General features: G+C 41.6%; 1 protein-coding gene across 1 annotated transcript in view; it reads right to left on the bottom strand.

Moving 5' to 3' along the window:
• Positions 1-21195, bottom strand: part of cubn (cubilin (intrinsic factor-cobalamin receptor)) — an 84570-nt gene extending 63375 nt beyond the window's left edge. The window contains exons 1-18 of the mRNA XM_031876002.1: positions 21074-21195; positions 19585-19714; positions 16048-16143; positions 15770-15808; positions 15571-15672; positions 14465-14568; positions 13630-13756; positions 11908-12076; positions 11248-11379; positions 10144-10239; positions 8927-9048; positions 7701-7893; positions 7339-7457; positions 6617-6851; positions 5018-5199; positions 4561-4723; positions 3102-3292; positions 1403-1559 (exon numbers count right to left, since the gene is read on the bottom strand). Coding sequence (XP_031731862.1) covers positions 1403-1559; positions 3102-3292; positions 4561-4723; positions 5018-5199; positions 6617-6851; positions 7339-7457; positions 7701-7893; positions 8927-9048; positions 10144-10239; positions 11248-11379; positions 11908-12076; positions 13630-13756; positions 14465-14568; positions 15571-15672; positions 15770-15808; positions 16048-16143; positions 19585-19714; positions 21074-21195 — 2479 coding nt within the window. The remainder of the gene's footprint in view (positions 1-1402; positions 1560-3101; positions 3293-4560; positions 4724-5017; positions 5200-6616; positions 6852-7338; positions 7458-7700; positions 7894-8926; positions 9049-10143; positions 10240-11247; positions 11380-11907; positions 12077-13629; positions 13757-14464; positions 14569-15570; positions 15673-15769; positions 15809-16047; positions 16144-19584; positions 19715-21073) is intronic.
• Positions 21196-25040: the final 3845 nt, after the last annotated feature.

The raw sequence follows: 25040 nt of genomic DNA, 5'->3' as shown, positions 1-25040 counted from the left end.
CACACCAAGATGAGGTTTATTTCTTCCACCTGGACTCTCTGTAGATATCAGTGCAGGAGGGTCAAGGGAGGGAAGGCATACAGGAGATCCTGTGGCCTCTAGTGTGCCACTGCATCCTTGCCCAATGGGGAGAATATCTCTTTTTCAGTAACAGTGAGCTGTTTCCTTGGGGGCAATGAGAGATTGGTACCGGTTTGGCACAGCTAATGCCAAAGCACTATCAGTCCCCTACCTCCTTCCATTCACCAGGTAATAATCCCTCCCTGAAGGGCTGATCCTTTACCCACTTCCACATGGTCTTAGTCTACCATGCTTTTTGGGAATGAAGAAGTAACGTGAACCCAGCCCACTAATCTTCTGCTTCACCACCCTGATGGCCTTTTGCCAGGAGAATGTAGATCTCCGCAGCCAGAACCACCCTGTATTGAGGGTCTACTACCAATGTAAAAGTGGCTGACTTTGTCAGTGGGAGTTAGCACAGACAAACAACCAAGTCATGGTGAAAACAACCCAGGGGACCCGCCGAAGGGTTTCTTGGGAAACACGCTGTGGAAGTGGGGGGTCTGCGTTCTTTCTTCCAACCACGGTTAGCTCTCACCTGAAGCCACTGAAGCCAGCTGGTGTGGCCAGTCTGTGGAGCTGTCGATACAAACTGTTCACAGCCTTGCCAGAGCCTTCCCAACATCTCTTATGCACACCAACAGTATGTTGGGCCTGCTGGAGCATCTCATTTGCATATGGCCCCGACAAGGCAGATGCCACCACAGGCAGCATAAGCAGACAAGTCTTGTCTTCCCTTTTCAACTGTGACTGAGACAGCCAGAGGTGGCACCTCAACATCCTGCTCTTTTTTTCAGCTTAGCTAGGGGCAAGGATACCTGCAGCACCTTAACAGATGATTTTAGATGATCGAAACTTTCTGCACCATTTGAAAGGCATTATTTGCCAAACTGGCCAGCCTCCCCGTTATCAAAATGGAAGGTCCCATTGCCCCGCTCAGCTGGCATTTAAATGTAATAGTAATAGAGTAATAAACCGGTGATAGAGTGGAGGTGGTTGCTTCTTCTCTACCAGCTTTGCAACCACACAAACCTGACCTAGGGGGCGGTCTTCACCCTCTGAGTCAGAACACATCAATTTCCTCACAATCAGACAAATCCGACATGGGGCCTACCAGATCCAGCACCTCCACCCCTAATAGGGCAGAAGTGGGTCCTGGGTAGTGGATGAGGCTGTCCCTTGCCCCACGGAGGGCCATGACTATCATCCATTGGCATCCTTATCCCACAGCCCAAACACGTATGGCTCACTGGGCGTGCCATTTTCTCAAAACATATATAACAGAACAAACAACACATAAACATTACATCATATCACACAAAATAAAAGTGTGTCATCTCACCAACGGTATAGACTGCCCTGAAACCAGCCCGGCTGACTGAGCTGTCGGACTTGAAACGGATCCACAGGAAGTTGGTGGACGAGTGAATGGGCGCTGGCAGGGAGCTCCCACAGTACTTCCCTATCAGAGGATCAGTCTCCATTCTGCCATCACGAACCTGGAATGAAAGGGGATAGAAGCAGAGGTAGGAGAAGTGGGTTAAAGGCAGTGTACATTTTGTCAACTAAAATTATGCCAAACAATATTTGTTGACAACCTATTTTTCACGATGAAAACAATACAGAACCTAAATGAAAAGAAACCTTTGAAAATTAGAATTATGACAATCTAAAGTAACAAAAAATGTAAGAATAATGTTAAAGATTGACGCATGCAACTGCAGAATCACACACTGTAGTTCTTGATTAGTAAAACTATTTCCTCCACTGCACAAAACTTTCTCTTGTTCAGAAGTTGACTTGTCTGCTTGACGTATTGCACATTCAAGACATCTCACATTCAGTAACATGATATCTCTGTTATCTGACGTTTCTGGTTCTTGGAAGAAAAAGATTCATGGACTTGCTATTGTAAGAAATTAATGAATTCTAGGATGGCTGTCAACCATTTCAATCTGACAGTCTTCCTTTTGCAGTACTGGTTCTCCCATGCCTCTCTTCCCTCCCCATTATACAGCCTGAGTCTCCAGCAGAATGATGTAGGTGTTGACTTTCAGAAGAGACCGGTGGAACAGTGAGGCAAAGCTCTGCTCCTGCCAGAGGAGGAAATGCTGCAGCCAGGCGCAGAACGCTTCATCTCCCACTCGAGCTCTGACTGCAGGTCCAAGGTGGCAGTGACTCCAGATCTGGGTCTGTCCTCAGGAGTGAAGCCAGATCTCGGTCTGTCCTCTGCAGTATGGCAGGTCCGTTTTTGTTGGGCTGGACTCTGCTGGAGGCCCCACTAGAGTCCGAGCTGAGGGAGTTTCTATTGAACCTGCATGATTTAGTCTAATATCATCGGAATACAACCTGTTGGCACCGATGACTAGTATTAAGAATAACTATATAGAAAAGTCAATCTTCTCTCTGAGGGTCTTATTTACTGACATATAGAGGCATCCGGATTGAACTAAGACGGTTTCAGAACCAGTTAACAAATCCTCACAGACTGCAATGCTGACAGGCCAAGTTTATACACAACTTATTGGCTACAGCTTATACAATATAGTGCCAGCCAAGCCATCATAACGAGTAAACTTTAATTTTAGTGGATCACTGTCAAAATATTTCAACTGTTTTCCTCCAACATCTGCATGATTTATGTTCTCTCTTCTATTGGTTAAAGTTAGGGAAAGAATGTGGTCTTGATGGACTATTGCAAAGTCATTGCTGACGTGAAGCGTGAGCTGGGATGTGTTGCACATCATGTGTAGACTTTTTCGATTTTAAACCAAAGTCAAATTCTTCCCAAACCTTAACCATTGCTTTCAGTGGCATGCATCTGACAACAGGTGGGACACAGGAAAAGAACTCAAGTTAGGCTGGAAGAGGCATTGTTAGTGAAGAAAATCACAGAAACAGTTATGTTTTAAAAACGTAATTCATAAAGCAGATTGTGTCTTCATGTATTTAGCAAGATATGGGGTTGAACTATTTATTAGTTATTCAAGAACATTTTGAGAAATTTACAAGGATGTAATTAATTCTTAAACAAGTCCTACCTCCACATAGTCAAAAGTGCAGCTGCTGTGACTCTCCACGTTCAAGTGAGTGAAGTTGAGGGCCACCTTTTCACCCACTGGCAACCTGATCAAATATATACACTGGCGATTGTGGGCATAGTCGTTGGGCCAGTTGGGTGATATGATGATGCCCTCACTTTCAGTGAAGGTACCACCACAGCCAGGGTCACCTAAGATACAACACATCCCAGGATAAGGAGCTCCGTAACCAGCACAGCGCATCATATAAAGCAAGATATTGACGCTGCTCTGGATAGGAGGGCCAGATGCTGAAACTATAATTTAAGTATTTACGGGTACAGTGAAATTAATATTGAATTGTGGGCCTCCAACATCGACACCATCAGGAAAAAGGCACCGCAGAGTTTGTGCTTCCTGCGCCAGCTCAGGAAGTACAACCTGCCTGAGGAGCTGCTGATTTTTTTTTACTCCTCTATCATCCAGTCTGTTCTCTGCTCCTCTATCGCTGTCAGGTTTGGATCGGCCACCAAACAGGACAGGAACAGACTACAACGGACTGTCAGGTCTGCAGAGAGAATCATTGGTTCCAGCTTGTCCTCCATCCTGGACTTGTACACCTCCAGAGTCAGGAAACGGGCAGGAAAGATCACTGCAGACCCTTCACACCCTGGACACAACCTGTTCCAACTCCTCCCCTCTGGTAGGCGCTACAGAGCACTGTACGCCAAAACCATCAGACACAGGAACAGCTTCTTTCCGCTGGCTGTCATACTGCACTATTACCTCCATTTGCACTAATACCTCAAATCCATTGTTATTGCTCTGTATGTTCATATACGTATATATATATATATATATATATATATATATATATATATATATATATATATATATATATATATACTTGTGGATATATATTTATATTGTACATAGTCCTTAAATGTTTATGCTTACATCTGTTCTACTTTGTTGTCCTTATTTCTATTCTTTTTTGTTTATTTATAATGTCTGTGTATGTACGTTGAGAGCAACATAAAAATCGGAGTCAAATTCCTTGTATGCTTACGCATACATGGCCAATAAAGCTGATTCTGATTCTGATTAAAGTGTTTCGCGGCTCGTTTCAGCTTTCCAGCAGAGGACAGGACTGTGCTTTTTCCCTGGGCCTTGAACTTAGTGCTCCCTGTGCCCTCCCTTACTGACAGTCTGCGGTGAAGACTGCAGTCCACCACCACATAGTAATAGATCTTATATTTATTTATACTTATATACAAGAGCAACTGTAACGTAATAGTTTTTAAGTGTTTCTGATTCTGAAGACCGCTGAGACATAGAACTTGGTCCTGTCTTGTTATATTGCTCCCAAGGTAAAGAATAATCATAATCTTCCAATAAATGTCATGTGAGACAGTTATGTAATGTGTTAAATGATGACATGGTGTACACACTGTCTTACTTGGTATGCACAGTTTCTTACTTGGTGATGTTGTGTATGTAATGTGGAAGCCTCGGTCAGAGACACTAAAGTCGGAGTGGAAGTGGATCCATGCAGATGGACCAGTGGTCCGCAGAGGGGGGGGTGATGCAGTACTGCAGTACTTCCCCAGAACTGGGTCTTCAGGTAGAAGACCATCCCGGATCTACAATATTTGGCCGCAAAAGACAATAAATGGAGAAAGAATTGCATTAGGCTCGTTGCATGAAGTGGAATCACCAGTGGCATACAGTGCACACACCTGACAAAATACAAACAAGTGTGCCTGTGTTAGGCAACCAGGTAAGCAGTTGTTGGATTTGAGTGATGGAATATGCTTTAAAGAGTGTTGTTGACATTAAAATACAATTTTCAATCAAAGTGGGTTCCTTGGACAGTTGAAGTAAGTTTAAACGTGAGTGTTTTGTTCATTGTTTTTACCCAATCCAGCATTTCTCACCTCCAGGAAGTCAAAGTTGCAATCAGGGTGCTGCTCCAGACTGAGAGTCCCGAATGCAAAGGTAATGAGCAGGCTGGGCTCCACTGTCACCGCCCAATAGCAGTCTCGGCTAGGAGGGTAGTTTCCAGGGTAACCAGGTGAGTTAATGTTGCCGTAGTTGGCAGTTAGTTCGCCTCCACACACTAAGATGACAACAGATTGACTTTGACCTTCAAAACTCTTTGTGAGCTGCAACACTAAAACATTTGAGCAGCTTGCTGACATTTGCAGCCCTGCAGTTCTAGATATACAAATGGGGCTCAGTGGTCGAAGCCAAAGCCACATTACTATAATTACTATAATTACTGTCATTGTAGGTTTAGGTTGTAAAGTATGCAGAGTAGTTGATATATGTTGTTTTTCTTCTTTGAATTGTCTTGTGTTAGTCACAGTGTTTTGTTTGTCTCATGGTGGTTGTGGTAACCAACCCCCCCGTGACATTATTTGCATGAAACCGGACACCTGGGTCCTGTTTCAGAAAGCAGGTTTAATAAACTCTGAGCCTAAGCCTGGACTCTGAGGTGACTAAACCTGAGATGGGAAACTCGTTTTTCGGTTACAGAAAACTGATCAGAGTTTGTTCACTCTGAGTTTAGCCCGTCAGTGGAAAAAGAAAAAAAGCCATTCTCAATAGAGCACCGCCTCCACAATCCACCATGCAAACATGTAAATAAAAGGCAGAGCGTCAATAAGTTAACTTAGTATTGTCCATCATTTACCAGACTATGAAGTGGTCAAATCTGCTGCGTATTAAGCTGTGGCCTACATTACATTTTAAATATATACAGTATGTTCAGCTTGAATATGATGGGGATAAAACACAGAAGCCAACTGAAGAAGAAAAATATATTTAAAGATTTAAAAAATATATATCGATCAATAGACATAAGAGACACAATTGTAAACACACAATCTGAATCATTAATAATGTGTTTGGTCATTTATTCATTCATTAATCAGTGACAGCTGACATCAACTGTGTGCATGGAGTCACAGTGTTTTATATTTATATTAAAAAAAACTCCTACTCGCAAAAAGAAGGCAGAGGTTTCATTCTGAGCTGAGGGTGACTTGACTCTTTGTGATATTTAAATGTGAGGGCAAGAAAAAAAGCCATTCAACTCATAAAGGCAGTAACTTTAGATTTTCCCTGAGTAACACAATATAATGTCCAACCAGGATTTACATTCTGACAGACAGAAAACCTTTAACACCCGTTTTGATACGAACTGAATGAATGAAGAAATGAAACTGTGTCTGTCTCTGTAAGAGGGAGGAGAGAGAGAGAAAATCAGGGTGTGTTTAAGGAAACCTACTAGTGAGCAGGTCAGATTCACAGAGTCGGTTTCCATTGTAACAGATTCACCATGGTAAGAGGAATACGAAGTGAAGTTTCCCTCATCTCAGGGTTAACTTGCTCAGAGGGTTTCAGGCTTTCTGGAACAGGGCCCTGGTGACCTCTCAACAAGGCATTATAGTATGTCATGTGTGTGAGTTCAGTAAGTTCAAACTTTGAAGGATTACTCATTAACCAAACCAGAGCAGATGAAACACCCCTACCTGGGTCCTGAGACTGCCAAGCAACTGTGAAGCCACCCGCACTGACAGAATGGTCCGAGCGAAACCAGAAATATAGGGAATTGTGGGAGCTGTAGAGCTCCTGTGGGTTATTTTGGCCGCAGTATTTTCCAATCATGTAAGCAGAGGCACTGTCTCCATCATGAATCTGAAGGAAGTCATAGTTGCAGTTGGAGCTGCTCTCCAGATCAAAGAAAGGAAAGGTAATACGCAGAATCTAAAGGAGAGAGAACACAAAAGTCAAAGGCTCTCAGTCAATCTGCCACATTTCAATATCGTCACATCCACTAATGACAATATCTTTCTTTTTTAGCTTGTTGTTTTGGTATCAGAGCACAGAAGCTGCTCTGCTCTGATCACATGGCTGTACACTGCCTGCCCAGCACACACGGTTTAATGAACATCCAGCGGCTACACCACAGTCAGCAGTTGGGGAAGACTAAACCAGAACTGCAAGACCCCAATCAGTTATTGATGGAGCTCCCTGATTGTTAGACAGGTAAGCCACCAAATGTATTGTTCACACAAGCCAATGTAGCGCTTCCAGGGCTGTTACTGTGAAAAGGAAAGTGATCTCAGCCAAGCTTACAACACCGTGATCCATGCAGAGGACGTCCTCTGGACCTTACAACTACCTGTCCAGAATGACATGACAAAAAGAAAGTCAAGTGAGAGTAAATGAGAGTAACAGGACTGCAGCTGACCTTGTTAGGTTCAATGCGAATCACCCAGGCACAGCTGACCTGGTGATCATATTCATCATGACCTGGGGTGTTGGGATGACTGAAAGAACCAGCAGGGCCAGTCAGGTAACCTCCACACACTGTCAACACACATACATCGATTTATGCAAACAGATTACAGTGTAGTGAAATTTAACAATAAGGTCTATTAGAACAGTGCACACAATTTGTATCCAGTCCCTTAACTCCTTCATGTGTCTCTGCACATCCATTCTACTCTCTTCTTCTTTTCCTTGCCTTTCTCCATCTCCTTATGGCCCATCCCTCCTTGCTTCTTCCCTTCACCTCCCGTCCTTTATCTTTCCAGTCCCTCCACATCTTACCTTGCTGTGAGCTCTGGCAGAGTGGGCCAGTCCACTGGGCAGTGCAAGTACATGTGAATCCATTCATGCCGTCGGTGCAGGTTCCTCCATTCTGACATGGGTTGCTTAAGCATTCATTGATATTCTGGTCACAATTTGTTCCGCCCCAGCCAGAGTTGCAATTGCAGATGTATCCAGGAGCCGAGGTGGTGGCCTGTGACAGCAGTAGTGCACTAGTCAGACATCGTGAATTTGTTAAATACAAGATGTTTCACATTGTTCAGTCCTCTTTTCCAGTTAAAGGCCCACGGTTTTGAAATACCCTGTTGGAGCCATTTTCGTATTGTGTTCATTATGTATACATAAAGTATTATGTGTTCAAGTGTGTCTAATTCCCCTTTTTGTACAGTAGGTTGTACATGCAATACAGGGAAAATACAAATAGGTGAATCAGTAATCACAGAGCAGGTGTGTTGTTTACTGGTTTTATCAGGTACAGGTATACCTGTATCCATCAGGTGTATCATAAGCCAATTGTTTGGTTGTATATGCAGGTTATTCATTGATATAAGGATCACCGTCAACACTGTGGTTGGACTTGACGGTGTCCAAATAAATACACAAACATGTCTGCGTGTTTTCAGGTCCACCCTTTCAGCCGACAAACTACTAGATGGCGTGTGCATATCAACTCTCATTCGGTAAGGACGGGGATAGACAGCACAGCTTCTCCACTTGGTCTCAGCAGGTTAAGCTCAGTTCTGTCAACGCCTGCTCTCTTTTACAATAAGCTCATCTGACAGTTTACAGTCAGAATAATTACAACCAGGTAAAATAGGATTTGCTATATTGACATTTAAAGGTTAAGACATTTAAGCACAACTCACAAATATAAAGTTATATATTTTAATAGATGAATCCACTTTTGGTGCTGTGGTGAGTTTTTCTGGCAGCAAGAGACTGTATGTAACAGTGTGGCTCATTTTATAGATATTAACAATGAAGCCTTAGGAGGAAGAGGAAGAAGATATATCTGGCTTTGGATATACACACACACACGACTTGTTAGTGGAATACATTTATTTTGGGATTTGGGCATTTCATGGAATTTGTTGACTATAGTAAAATATAGAATATTACCAGCCATATCTTTTAAAATGAGTGATTGCAGATGAAGTTAGATAAATCTTTCTCATAACAGCCACACATCACCCGGTCATATCTGAGCAGCTGAACACACTCACCACACACTGTCCGTTGACACAGGGGCTGTTGGTCTGACAGATGTTGCTCGTCTGGATGCAACCAGTCGGTCCATAACCACTGCCTGTGTAGCCTGGAGGGCAGGTACATACAGGGAGGCTGGTGCCTGGTCGATGTTGGAGGGCGGAGTGAGGAGAAGAAAGGTGCATGGTCATGTCCCACAGTTATCTCTATTAATATAAGATCCGACCTGAGCGATAATCAAATGTCAGCACAAAGCTGGCGGCTCAAGGGTAAAGTATTTCCAATTCTTTGCAGCACCAAGGTACTGTAGCTGGCACAGCTTGGCCTTTAGATGCTAAAGACTCTAGACATTATTGGGCTGCATACTGGGGTGGTAGTTCCCATTTTTAAAAAATGGTAACCGGAGGATGTGCTCCAATGATCGGAGAGTCAGCCTGCTCAGCCTTCCTTGGAAAGCTTATAGGGTTGCTGAAACGGAGGCTCCGATTGTTGAAACTCAGATCCAGAAGGAGCAATGTGGATTTCGTCCAAGTCATAGAACAGTGGATCAGCTCTTTACTCTTGTTAGGTTACTAGAGGGGTCATGGGAGTTTGCACATCCAGTCTACATGTGTATGTGTGGACTTGGAGAAGGAGTATAGGGTACGAGCCTAATACTATAAAGTGTTGAATGCTGCATTCAGCAACATATCATATCAATATTCTAAACTTTAAGCCAACCATGAATAGAATAACTTGGCGACATGTGGTGCTTTTTTTCTGCTGAATTCACAAAATCATATTTTGCTTTACTGTGATCTGCTTTCTGTTACAATGCAGAGTATAGTGACGGTATGAGCCCCTGAAGGTTAGCCAACAATGGCTCTATTGAAAGACTGTTCCACCATTAGTAGCTATGACGATCCACCTCTATTCTCTTCCTCAAAAGTGACATATTGACATAACTTAATTTCATAACCAATATTCACCTTTTTTTACCTGTGCACACACAAAATACATATTTTTGATGTAGCTGTTTTGTTCTTATACAAGGAAAGAATTTAATTAAATTAACATTGGGAAAAGAATTATGATTTTCAGTCTTCTCCATCTTTAACCAATCTAGAAAACACATGACTTACCTTTTCTGATTCCTGGCTCCCCTCCCTTGAATCCTTGACTGATTCTCTTTTATCAGTTCTACCACAAATAATAGTCCCTAGATGATGAAGACGAAATCATGTATGTTTGTTGTTACCTGGGCTGGAGGAGCAAGTGGCTGATGGGTAACAGCCTCCATTGTTGTTAGCGCAGAGATCGCTCTGGGTACATGTTCTCCCATCCCCCTCATAGCCTGCACAAATATAAGACAGATTGTGGCACATGTGTGGCGGTCGTTTGATTCCTGAGTGATTCTGAGATTGTAAAAGACACCATCATTAAAAAGTCTGACTAGAGTACGCTCGTCTTGACTCCTCTATTAGTTCATTAAACGCATTACTTTACCACTGCATAGACAGTCACCAGCAGGGGAGTGACCTCTGGGTTATTGTAGTGGAGGGCGAGACTTTTTTCTCTATGAAACCCAGACACATTACCCAATGTAGAGCTCCAACAACGTCACACCCAGGCTTGGTGATATGCTTGAAATGAATATTTTGTTTTCGATATTTTTCCATCAATAAGATGCAGTATTCAGATAATGGTTGTGTCTAAAACCCTCGCCCCATAATCAAATAAGGGTAGGTAAAAATTATGCTATGGTTCCTTATTCAGAAAGGGTTAAGGAAGGAGATGAAAACTTGTGGGCATGTGGCTTAAGGAAGGGATGACTTTGTTAGATGGTGGCAGTAAGTAATAGTTGCATTAGTAGGGGATCACTTCATCATTTAATGTATAATAAACATAGAACAACAACATGTCATTCTTCTTGACCACCAGAGGCGTATATGTAAAACTTACAAATCCAGCACATGCATGTTGCGCATAGACCGACAAAGTTATACGTATGACCAAGGAGACACAGGCGCCCTGATAAAGGTTTCTGTGCAAGTTATGTACACTGTTCACATTTACTAGCATTAGCTCTTTATCGGCTACGCCAGAATCCTCATAGCTGATCACTTGGAGTTATTATCCATCCTCTGCACTTCTAAAGAAAGATGAGAAGATACTGTAGGAGACGACTGCTGGGGGTCAGGCCTCTCTATCAAGATGCTTGAGTCACTGAGGTCACATGGGACTTTGTCGGTATAAGGTCTCGACCTCCTGCGCATGATGGATAACCAGATATCACATACCGTCTCTGGAGAGTCACACAGAATTCATAGCATGGTAGTTACACTGGTAACTCCCCTCATACCTGGAGGGCAGGGACCACAGTGGAAGGAGCCCATGGTGTTCAGGCATTGCACCACAGGAGTGGAGGAGCAGCCTCCATTATTCATCAAACATTCGTCCACATCCCGACAGCTGTAGCCGTTGCCTTGCCAACCTGAGACATATTAGATGGCATTAAAGCAAAACAAAATGTATTCAGATTATAAGACACATTCACATGCACAGCTATAAACACACAGTGGCAATTCACACATTCACACAGTACAAATGTAATGTGGCAAGTCCAACGCATGTATGTAGTTCATCTTCCTGAGGGGCTGTGGCTCAGTGGGGAGTAGTGCTCTTGACGAGACACTGAACCTTTATTTGCTCCGCGGATGCTTCCCAGCAGCCCACTGCTCCCAATGCGTAGGATGGGTTAAATGCAGAGGTCTGCATATGATGATTGTAATAAAGTTATTCTCTGATGCCTCATTATCTGCTCAGTGTTTTTGCTGTTTACATTCCTCCCGATGCAAATAGAAAAATCCAATTTGTTCCTACTCCAACCCTATTTACTAGATTTCACTATGCTTTGCTAAGACATGTGTGTGCTTCTGGTTTCAAAGTCACAAAAATCAGATATCGAATTCCAGCACTTTATCCTGTTTCATGTAAAATAGAGGCCAGTATGAGTTGTTACCTGCAGGACAGGCTCCACAGTAGAAGGATCCCTGAGTGTTGTAGCAGGGAACAGCGGGGTTGCTGGAGCAGGGTTTGTTGGGTAGGTTACACTCATTAACATCAGACACACAGGACGGGTTCCCAGCTGGAGCGTCCCAGCCACTCTCACAAATGCACTGATATTTAGGCTGTTAGTAGTAGAAAAAGTCACAGTGTGAAAACTCTGTCATTTAAAATCATATCTACAGCAAAACACAACAACAAGATGAAATAATACTTAATTATATAAGAACAGTGGTTCTCAACTATGGTGGAATGACACAGATGCTGTGTTTTTATACCTTGAAATAATTATAGCCACTTTTTGTATACATTATTGTCAAATGATGCTGTGGATTGAAAACCTTTAAACTATTGGCATCGTTGGGCAGGCAACTTGGGAAGTGTAGTGAACTATGCTACTGGCTATTCTATATTCAATGAAGCTTCACTACAGTGTAACTACCCCCCGGAGGTATATATACTGTATGTATCTCGACCCTCTGGATGTCACCGTCGTAGGAAGTGCTTATGTCGGCTGCACATACACGTCTGTGCATCGCTGTGGCGTCACTTACTGACCCTGAGCAGTTTAATTTCAGACCGTAGCAGAGAGCTCTGCTGTGCTTGAGCTTAAGGAAATGTAGCTTGTGTGGACGGTATCTCAATACTTGATCAATAAAAGAGTTAATCTACTGAAAAGCTTTTTGATTCAGAAAACAGTGACGCTGCCGCCACGCTACTGAGAAATGTGGTTCAACTGCCCAACACTGACTATGGAGCCTCCATGGAGCATGCAGAGAGAACTGTCACGACAAACCACTTGCTGCTAATAAAGCTGTAAAACTGTTCAGATTAATATAAAGCAAGGAATCTCTGTCTATCTGTCTTGGTGTCTGCCCGTCTGTCTGTCTTTGTGTCTGTCTGTGTGACTGTCTCTCTCTCTCTGTCTGTATGTCTCTCTGTCTGTGTCTCAGTCTGTCTGTTCTTCACATATCATAAGAACAGCTCATCTGGCCCCCTGGAGTCCTTTGTTGAATTTGGTGCAATTTGTACACATGACACGTTAAATATTAATAAACTTCGTTGCGCGGCTCAAGCACTTCTACCAGATTTTGAAATCCTTTTTTTCCCCACAACGGAGTATGGCCTCATGTCTGCAGCAATAAAGACCCCAATAGATGTTGTAATAGCTTTAGCCTGGTCTGAATCTGCCACAAACGGTTTCTGAAATGTTGATACGTTTTTATTGTTGTTGTTTTTGTTGTTGTGCCTTGGCCCCCGTCACGGTTCACACCATGGGCTTACTGAGTGCAAAGCAACGTTTTAAGGCACCACATAGTGGCTCTCACATCTTCAAAAACAGGGCCTTTTGTTTATTTTTGGGGCACAATGAGTTAGAATGGTAAATTAATTCATATTGAAACATCATACTAATCTATAGCTGTTTGGGGCCCTCTTAGTTTGGAGCCCAAGGTCCAGGTCGTCTACCTTTCCCAACGGTAAAGTCTGCCACTCTGTGCTTCTACACAGAGTGTATCTCTCTGGTGTTTGTGACCGTGAGGAGCTGTGACTTGGGTGTGACTCAACATGTCATGTCAGCGATGTTGCGAAGGAGCAGAGGAAGAGCATTTTTGAGTGTGAAGCTGTTTTTATGAGCGGTTCGCCAGAACTGCACTAGACTTGTTTAGTGACTGGTTACCTGTCCAGCTATAACCCGGTCTGCATCAATACATGTGCCATGTACACACAGGTCCTGTCCCACATTCCTGCAGTCATCATAACGCACCGTACAGTGAGACCCCGACCATTCTGGAGAACAGGTACAACTGCACACAAACAGAAATAATATTAAAATACCATAAAGGTAACTGTTTAGCAGTACATTGCTCTAAAAAACAACATAAAGCATTTGGAATAAAGGACATGTTTGAGGCTAGAAAATACAGTATACGATACAGTACATACTAGGTTATACATATGTTGTGACAAAGTGTGTGACAACTTTTGACAAAATGTATGATAAAGTTAAAAATGTGTATTTCATCAACTAGGCCAAACTAGTTGTGGACCCAGGCCTAATATCTGCTCCCCCAACCAGAGTTCTGCCCCAGGCCACACACACACACACACACACACACACACACACACACACACACACACACACACACATAACTGCACTCCAGACAGAAATGTGCCATCTAGCATGTGACTGATCAGCGGACATAAAACTCTCTACTGCCCTCTGGTTGGCTGATCTGGTGGAACAAAACTCTGTAAGGCAGTTGGTCTGCATCATTTGCGACAGCTCTTGCGGTACCACACTGTCAAGCAGTTTGTCTAGGAAAGGCCAGTTGGCTAATGGAAATGTGCTCGACACCGTTTCAGTTGTTCAGGGCAACTTCGTTTGGAGGTGAAGCACAGCTTCATCCTTCCTTTGTTTTGGAGTGTCTGGGTGTTATGCATGCTAGTGTGCTACATTTGGATTACATTACAACAGCCCATCAGTAGAGTATTATATGAAGCTTAAGACATACCTGAATGACCCAGGGCTGTTGACACAGGTTGCTCCATTCTGGCAACTCTGAAATGTTCCAGAATACACCTGACATTCATTCACATCTGTTGCACAGTTAAGACCCTGACACACACACACACACACACACACACACACACACACACACACACACACACACGCACGCACACACACACACACACACACACACACACAGCAAGAGAGGAAGAAATGGGAGAAACACCTGGTTCAGAATCAGCCAAAAATATCAGCCATAGATGAGACCAAACTGTAATGATTGTGTCATCATTGAACGGGAATAGAACCAGCCAAAGTGAAAAAATGTCATACAGGTATACACAAACTACCATTTTAAGACAATTGTAGGAATATACATGCTGCAGGGACAGATATTTGTTATCTTCAGCACTGGATTTCAACTTAGCAAAGCGGGTAACCTGTACCAAGTCCTGACAGCCTCAGACTCCCTTCATGTTGTTTATATGATTAAATGCTAAGCTATTCGGAAATGTGCTACTAAAGCTTAATACCAACTGAAATGGACGTGGGTCCCACTCATTGCCTGATGTTAATGCGCTTTCTCGAATAATTCTGAGTGATATTCATAATTCTTTGGTATTGTGCTTTATCTATTGATTTTGATTGTTGTATTTGTATTTTTTGTGTATGTATTTTGACTGACTGTAAGAATATATGATTTTTTAGAAATACAGTATTGATCATCTGGGTGCAACTGACCATGGGGATTGTCTGGAAGTCTTTAAGGAAACCAAGTTGGCCTTTGCTAATATACCTGTGACCAGTGGGATATGTTTCAAGTTTAGTGTAGTTTTTAGAATATTTGTATTTTAGTTGATGTTGTGCTGACGTGGTGCCTATCTTGAGATAAGCATTAAATCTAATTACAATAAAGGGGGAAACCCTGAGACACAGCAAACTTGAAGCCAAATAGTATTACAGTAGCAATAGTATAGTAGGTGGTCTGAGGTTTTTCGACAAAATAGTATTTAGTCTGCTGTGAAGATTTGGGATTTCAAGCAGAACTAGTTTCACTAATACCAATAGTAATAACCAATCCCATAATGTAACAGACAGTATATAACTCACGGCCCAGTTGCTGGGACACAGACAGTAGTATGAGTTGAGTAAGTTCAGACATGTTGCTCCATTCTGACAGGGATTGCTGGTGCAAGACAACTTTTGGACTGTCTGGAGGAGAAAAGAGCAGAAGAAAGGCAACGTGACATGTATGGTACAGTCTTGAGTTTGAGCCTTTACAACAAACAGTTTGACTTAAATATCTTACCGATTCAAGCGCATTCACTTTATTCTGGAGTGTTGACACCTGGAAAACAAGGAAAGCGCCATAAGAGATATGTTGTATAGCATATTTACAGTGCATTCAAAACAAGAAAGACAGATAAATTCTAAAGCGTTTTTATTGTAAATCCCATCCATGTTGCAGCTGTTGAGCCAGGTTGTAAAAGGCAACTGGTATTGTTAAATGTGATTTCCATCTGTATGTCATTGATTTCATGAAAAAAACAATAGCTCATTGCATAAGAACAAGCTTTAATGTCCTACCTTGGTATCAAGCTGGTTTAGTCTGTTGGTAATTTCAGGGGAAACTCCACCTCCGTTTGCCTTAATGTTGTTAATATCTTCTTTGTTGGTTTTGATCTGAAATCAGACAGTTACAGACATTTCAGTTACGAAAGCCGAAGACAAAATAGTTCCTGAAACAATCCTCCATGTAAATTAATGAAATTGGTTCAGTGGGCTGGTTGACTGTTCTAAAACAAAGTGTGAATTATTCTGTAGAAAATAATTCCCATGAATGCAAGATTTGTATTATTTCAGCAAGTCTGGATTTGTATCTGTCCTCAGCAGTGAAGCAGATTTGGGTCTGTTCGTGATAGGCGTTTCTGGTGAACCTGCATGATGTCATCTGATTTTGCACAAAATCCAACCTGATGGCACCGATGACAAGATTCAGCTTCTCTGTCAAGGACTGACTGAGTGCAGTTCACTTTTGCTGCTGGATGCAAGTCACATTCAAACTCTTTTTCACTCTCCTGGAGTCAACCAGCAATGATCGGTTCTCAACAACGTTGCAAGCAACACCTTCATAGGGCCAAGAAATCGGCCTGCTCTGAATAGGTACATCCAAACAACATGTTTCATTTGTTTTAAATGCTTTGTGAAGTGGCTGATATGGTGGATAGATGATCAAGCACAGGACTTTCTCCAAGGAAACTGCAGTCTGTGTCCCATGTAGAACCAAAAGTAATGTACTTATTTTAACCCAAAACCTTTACTAAATCTAGCCAAGTTGTTTTGTTGCCGAATCCTAAAAGTAATTTAGAATGCAGTTTCAAAATGCCATGAAACCTATTTTTATTTCAGAAACGATGTATCCGTGGTTTGCAGAAACATACAATGCCAAAGTGTTATTCTGGCGACTGAGCTGCCTCATTGGAAATGACCATACTATGCATTTCAGCATAGAACCTGCTCATCATACTGACTCAGAACCTGCTCATCATGACTCAGAACCTGCTCATCATACTGACTCATTAGACCAGGGCAAAGCCTGTGCCAATGTTATTTTTCCCTTCATCTCCATCAAGAGGAAGAACTTTCAAGCTAAACCCAGACAACAAACAGAATTGTTGAGAACAGATGAGGACATGATCATTGGCTCTGTAGTGGACAGCGCAGCTATCGGCCAGTACTAATGTCAAGTGAGCAAGAACTACAGTGGGACAGCAGAGTTTGAGAATGACACCTGGATTTACTGTGTGGGAACTATTATTGTATTACTGTCCCGTATAAACATCTGCCCGTTTTATGCTAACCTTATGATAACACTTGATAACCATGGTAACTGTACACATCAATGATGGCCACAGTTTTAGCCTTGACATCATTAAAAACAACAAAATCAAACAGATACACACAAAAAAAAAAAAATATATATATCTACATATATGATATTTTTATAATAATAATCAAATGACAATGTGAAAGGGGTCACTGATAGTAATGAACCTTTACGCAGCTTTGCAGAGAAACAAAAACCGGACTTTCGTCCAGGAGACGAGTGTTTGTGTCCCATGCGAATCTAAACGTTCACATTTCCTCACATGAGTATTAGTGTCGTTAGTCACATGACTCATTTGTCACACGCTAGTCACGTGAATCGATAGTCAGTCACGTTAACGTCAACCACACTTTTGTCCTAAACCTACAAAATGCTTTGTTGCTTCAATGAACTTCTTGTGACGGAAGATTATTTTGAAAAGACACTATGCATGTAAGGTGTAGAAACTAACGTCTGTGACATGTCTAGAACGGACACTAGCGAGGGTAGCGAGAGCGTCATAGTTTGAAGCACTGACCAAGCATCGGTATTTGATGATTTGGGAGTGACAATGTGTTGTTTTATACATATCATTTTATTTTATAATTTTATGTAACCTTTCAATTTGTGTTTGTCTTATTTTGACCTCTCTCAGTGTAGTCACCTATCCATCAAATGTCCTTACGGTGCCTTCAAATAGAAAGGCAACTTATGCAGACCAAAATATGCCGCCGGACTGATGTAGCTGATTTGTTTTTAAATCGTGATGTTTGAAACATTTCAACAGTGAATACCAACTGCTTCAAATGTGCTTTATTCATCTCTTGCCCATCAAACCCACATCTGTCAGCGTTTTTCAATTAGTCAGATACAATGGATGCATGAACATGGCTTAATACATTTGATTAAAATATTGAGTCTGTGTCTGTACGTGACTGTCTGCTTTAACGCTGTAAAGTTCTAATGATGTCTCCACCAACTCTAACGCACCTGGCCCCTGATCTTTGGTCTTGTCCAAACTGCTGAGTCTGCTTCCTAACTTGATAATCATTCATAGCCTCATATGAGGAACAGTGGGCTTTCAGTTGTGTAAACATTGATAAGAAGTTGTAATGACACAAATATTCCGACTGGTTCGGATAAGCTAATACGTTTTCTGTTGTGATGTTGGTGAAGTGCTGGCAGTACAAATAAAGCCAAACCTCGTTGATTAGTGCAGGAGCACCAAAATACCTAAACATGCCAAGATGAGCAGAACATTTTAGAACTGGAGTTAGCAGCGATAAAGGCAGACAGGGTAGGTATACTCGGTTGCTTTTGTATGTACAGGGGCTTTTACACAGTTAAAGATATTCCTTATCTGTTTTTCTTATTGTGAAGTTATTCTTGGGCTGGTGGGATGGGAACATCAAGCTTGAGTTTCACTTACAGTAAAAGGAGTCATTTACAGTTGTTTAATGAAATAAAACACCTATAATCAAGATAAAGAGATATATGTACAGTATTTGCCGGTTTATTTGACGGTTGCCCCATCGCTCAGAGGTCCCTGCGGCCGATCGACCCGGTCACATCTTTTTTCTGTCCTGGCCCCACTGTGGTGGAATTAACTCCCCACTGACGTCAGGACAGCAGAGTCGCTGCACATCTTTCGCCGCAGGCTGAAAACTCACCTCTTCAAGAAGTACTACCCTGAGCCTTCCACTTAGCACTTATGACTTCTGGTGACTAGTAGTTCTCTTGAATACCTATGTTGAATACACTTATTGTAAGTCGCTTTGGATAAAAGCGTCTGCTAAATGACTGTAATGTAATGTAATATATTTCATCTAATAAATATTACGACATAGCACCCCCCCCCCCACACACACGCACAAATGAACACTGTTGCTAACTTACACACAGTATACGTTTTGTCGAGCTTCACAGCATTTAAAAAGATATTCAGGGCTACACCCACAGCGAGCAGACATGAGAGGGGCTGAGTCACAGACAGACCCGACAATATAAAACACCCAGATGGGGCATCAAAAACGAATTGAAGCTTAGATAATATGGTCATTTAATTTGATGTGACTTTAGCAATTATGTGCTACTGGTATCTATGCTATAGTATAAAACCACAACAGCAGAGGTACAACTTATTTTTCTCCAGAGGGGCAGCTGTTGCTTGGCAGCTGTAGCTTGGCCTTGTGCCGTCCCTGTAGGACTATTATATTCTGTCACATTGTTTTTTAGGAAAGGAAAAAGTCTGAACTTACCTGACTCAGAAGCTGGGTGAGGTCCTCATTATCCACTTTAACCCGGCCTGATGCTGACGTCTGGAAGCGGATGTCTTTACCGGCCCCGGTTGTGAAGACAAGGTGACCATCATCTGACAGCATACGAGGCCTATGGGGTCAAAGCAACATTTCCGTCAACAGACTGTGTGCTGATAGATTTAGTACACAGCAGTTGTATTTAGGTCAACCACAGTTGCGACCATAGAATAGGTTTAAGGTACACAAATACAATTCCATCAGGAATCCCACTTTGAACCTCATAGTATTCAGAGAATGTTTCATTGTTCCTGAAGGTCTGGTGTAAGGGCAGAGGGATAATATCTTGCCGTGGTACCTGCTTGTTTGTGGTCCTTTTGTTGGTCAGAACTACATTTATATATTTGTATATACTATTTGATATATTTTGACCAGATGGTGAAACAGAAAACAAATCAACTACAAAACCTGTGAGTGATAGAGTTTAGTATTAGTAAAGTTTAATATGTGGTCTGGCTTCACTTCAATGATATTGAGATGCATCAGATCAGTCCGATCAAATAACTGATTAACAATGAGGGGGTGTGTCGGCCATTAAATCACCTCGCTCCTCCATCCTCTCGCCTTAGCGCAAAAGTAAAAGCGGCCGTCAAGATGGCGGAGCAGAACAACTTCCGGTTTAAGCGAGGAAATTCGGATCAGAGACTTGGCCTCGTCTTGCTCCAGTGTCCTATTGTGGCAATATTCTGATTGATAGTGGGACTGTCACGCTCGTGACTGTGTCAGTTGGAAGACACTGAGTTGCTGCTGTGTTAGCCGCTATAGCCGCTCTGGACGCCTTCCCTTTTCAATTGCATGCACACGTTTGAATGATTGTTCTTTTTTGATTAAGCCTATAGTGGTAAATAGAAATCTAATTTCAATGCTGCTGTTTTGTGTGTGTGTCTGAACACAAAGGGGTTTTTAAGACTGAGTTAAGTTAGTGAGTGTTATTGCATGTTTTCCGTTTTTTTTTGTGTGTGTTATAACAGGGCATTTTTTTAATTATGGTTCCTTGTTAAAATAATAATTCTGGATATAACTTATTTGACAAATTGGCTTGCTTGCTAGCTGCTCTACCCAAAGTTCAAGTATATTCTTTATAGGGCTATGTTCCAGTTATACTATGATCAATTGGAGCCCTGCAAAAAGTGGGACCAGAATTCCAACCTGAACTTTGGGAGTGAGTGAGATTTTGATCATTAAATGAAATCTGCTCTGTAGGGACCATGTACAGCAGAACATTGACACACTAATGGATATTTAAGACTGCTTCTTTCAAAAAACCTTATTCTCTGCATAATTTGAAATCCCTAAAATAAATATAATTTTCTATATCAACCAGCTGTTGGTCTATGACAGAACAATATGTCTGCTGAGTAATGCTGGTGGAGGCCATCGTTTCTAATTCATCAATGTAAGACATTCTTGTTTGATACAAAGCCCAACTCACTGCTCATTGCCAACGCTCCTCTTGTTTGGTTTCGGTGCTGTGTCCCTCGGCTCTCCCTGTAGTCCCACCAGGAGGAAAATGAGCATGAAGAACAGCCATGAGAGTCGCAGTGTCCAAGCCATTGAGAGGAGATATGTCACCTGAACACTCCAAACTACTGTACTGGGGTTTGATGTGCTGCCACACTCTAATGCTCATGCAAAGACTTTGACCTGACAGTACAACCATAAAGAACATCTCAATTGACCAAAGCTGGTTAACTTTGTTATTGAGTGAGAATATCCCTCACATGATTGTAGGTCGATGAGTAACCTGCTGCGTGTGACTTTGTCAAAACGGGAGTGTCAATGTACAGATGAATATAATCCCAAATTAGCCTCATAAAATGTGTTTACCATATTTATGACAGACGCAAGTTGTAATCGGACAATTTTCAACATGTAATTTATGATAAATTACAATCAAAATTGGTTGTCATCAGTATTGATTTGGAAATGTATCCTTTTTTTTGTCAACTGCAAAATGTTCCATAATACTATTGTTAGTGTTTAGTTGTGCTTATTTAGGCTTCACCGCTCGTAGTCCAACATAATAATCCTGACCAGTTTTACACAATGCAAAAAGTGCTTTTTATGCACTTACATGTTTTATTATTGTTATAAACCTCACTCAAGTAAAAATCCTTCAACATTTTCAGTCTTTTATGATGTCCTATCATCCGCTTATTTCCTTACATGACATCTTTTAACACACAGTCATACACACACACACACACACACACACACACACACACACACACACACACACTGGATGTCCTGTGTAATTTCCTGAAATCATGTGAGACAGCAAATAAAGATAACTTTTTTTATGGTGGACACAAGGCCCGGCAGTAAAGGAGTCTGGTGGTGATGAAGGAAGTTGCTGCAATCCGATGATGATGAGGAGCATGACTGTAATGCTGACTGGAGAGACTTGGGTGGAGGAGGGTCACATCTGATTGTGCTGCAATGACAACCGACAGCAGCAGAAAAGAGAACATTTTAAAAGTTTGACAGCAACGATGTGATTGGCTTAAGCAAACCTGGTTGCTTAACTTAATTAAGGTAAATGCCCAGAATCAGCTAAGTCACAGGGAGAGAGAGACTGAGAGATTATGAATGAAAAGGAGTGTAAAGAGTCTTCCTGACTGAACTTCTGCTCAAACTTTATTTAAAGATGGCTGTCAAAAGATCGGCTCCTTCAGTCCGTTTCTATGAGTGTGCAAGACTAGAAAGGCGTTGTACATGTACAAGTGCATTTATCATTTACCAAATACCAGATCATAAAAAGAGAAATCTTTCTAATAAATTAAGTTTGTTGTGGTTCTTTTTTTGTTCAGACCAGATGGTGGATCAGAAAACAAATAATATATAAAACTAAAACAACAACTTAGAACAACTTCCGGTTCAGGTGGGGATCGAGAAGCGAGGAATTATCCAATAAAAAGGGTTTAAATAAACTCTATCACTCTCAAGTTTTATATTTGATTTGTTTTCTGATTCACCATCTGGTTCAAATATATCCTAATTGTAGGTCTGAACAACAAAAGGACCACAGACACATTTGTCTTTTCATGATCTGATATTTCCTACATTAACTTTTATTATGGATACAATTAAAGTCAGAGAGAGAGTCTGTCTGTCAGCAAGAAACACTTTTTACATAATTTATGCTCATTTCCATTCAGTCACATGAGGCTGATCATTTCTGAGGATCGGGTTCGATAAAAGTTAGATTCTCCCAGAAACATTCCATCTAATACTTTCCAGGGTTCAAAAAACACCAGAATCATATTTAGGGTTATTGAATAATGAATTCACAATCAGAATTTCAATACAGCGTTTACATTAAACACGAGGCAAAATTTTGCGTTTACTTGTGGGAGTTTACTCGTGGGACCATTCGTGGTGATTCGCGCTAGACGCGCTGCAGAGGAAGAGTAGCTTATCTCCATTAAAGCCGTCTTATCTGGTTCATAACATCATCCAGAGCAGCTCCGTGGATTTCATCGAGCTGTATTCACTGTGGCTAGCAAGCAGTTTACTACAGCTGTATGAACACAAAATAAACAGATTTTGCTGTGATTTAACTGCAATAAACGGACAAAAAGGGACTCCGAAATAACTACGTAATGATGCCGAAGACGACAAGCAATTAACTTTTAAAATTTTCTCAATGAAGCTTGGATTGATTGGTGCTAGACTATGCTAACATTGTAGCAGCTCCATCAACACTCAACGTAACGTCATCTCGGCGTAAATACGGCAGCGTCTTTTTCGTTGTTTGTAAAATATGGTTGATACACATACATTTATTCACATAGTTTCGTCCGGTCTCTACTAATATGAGGTATTGAATTCGTGTATTAGGTGTTATTCGCGTTACTCCCGTCTATTCGCATCTGTGCATTGACTTTGTATGTAATCTACTCGTGCAAACAATTGGGCTTTAGAGCTAGGGTGAGGAGTTCACACATCCTGAGGGAGCTCGGAGTAGAGCCGCTGCTCCTTTGCATCGAAAGGGGCCAGCAGAGGTGGTCCGGGCATCTGATCAGGATGCCTCCTGGACGCCTACCTTTAGAGGTTTTCAGGGCACGTCCAACATGTAAGAAGGGTAGACCCAGAACATGCTGGAGAGATTATAAATCTCGTCCAGCCTGGGAACACCTCTGGGTTTCCTGCTGCCTGCTGCCCCGCCACCCTGCCCCAGATAAGCCGTACATAATGGATGGATTTTACAGTTTACTTTCGGCATTCTCACAGGACACGAGGCAGGGAAAGTCAAAATAAAACCGAAGAAAGAACTAAACAAAACCCAAAACCGTGACACTAGGTTTGTTTGCACCCAAAAAATGTTAAATAAATAGCTTGAGAAGACTTTGAATGAAGAAGCCCCACGTCTGCCTGCCGCATCATTTTTCCTGTTTTCTCAGGCACACACCTCTGTTCTCAGGCTCTTTCAAACTGAGACCTGTAACACTGTCATGTTGTATAATACCATTTAAGGATGATCACAGCTTCATGAAACTTTACTGACAATAGAGGGGTTTCTGAGCAGTTTCCAGAACAGAGGCGCTCTTCATCCAATTGCCGAAAAAGTTCTTGCAGGAATCTCCATGTGAAAAGTTTTAGATACCAAATCACAGTGTGAGTTATTTTATGTAGTTCCTCAAAATCTTGGTGTGTTAACGTCATATTTTGGAGAAGTAAAAAAATGACTTTATAGAGTGACTTTGTTGTTGTAAATATTACTGTTGCTGCTCTAGAAACAATATATTTAGTTATATCTAAATTATAAATTACTTCCAATCCTGTTCTGAATTTCTTTGGTTTTAAAATTCTATACATGTTTTTAAAATAAATGATTTAGTCATGAAAAAGAGCAGAGTATTGACAAGATTAGCTCCTAGTAGTAATACAATCCTAAAGATAACTAACCCATACCTGAAGGCCACCGTAGTTCTCCAACATGCTTGGAAAAGGAGGGCTGAGCTGAAGGTCATGTTGTTGCTTGTTATCAGCAACCTCACCACTAGATGCCACTAAATCTCACACACTGTTCCTTTAAGGCTAGTAAATCATCAATGATGTCACTGCAAAACTGGTGCGCTTTGTTGTTAACTAAAGTGAAAGTAATTCTACATAAACAGTACAATACGGATTTTGTTATTATTTCTTAACTATTAAGCTATTGTCTGAATCTGACCACATATAATGTTCAGTTTCTTGCCCAAAAGTTTTACCAAAAGGTTTTTTTCAAATCAATCGAGTTGTTTCTATCAGATATGTCAGAAATACCAGTGACAATTAAGGTGTGTGAACATTAAACAACCACACAATTTGCATGATGATATAAATATAGACACAAAACAAATGGATGTTACTGCGACAAGAAGAGACACAGCGTTAGGGAAAAACAATACAAAACA

This window comes from Anarrhichthys ocellatus, unplaced genomic scaffold, assembly GCF_004355925.1.
Source record: "Anarrhichthys ocellatus isolate YVR2014 unplaced genomic scaffold, GSC_Weel_1.0 scaffold101, whole genome shotgun sequence".
NCBI classification, from domain to species: Eukaryota; Metazoa; Chordata; class Actinopteri; order Perciformes; family Anarhichadidae; genus Anarrhichthys; species Anarrhichthys ocellatus.
This window is presented reverse-complemented; position numbering and strand designations above follow the sequence as displayed.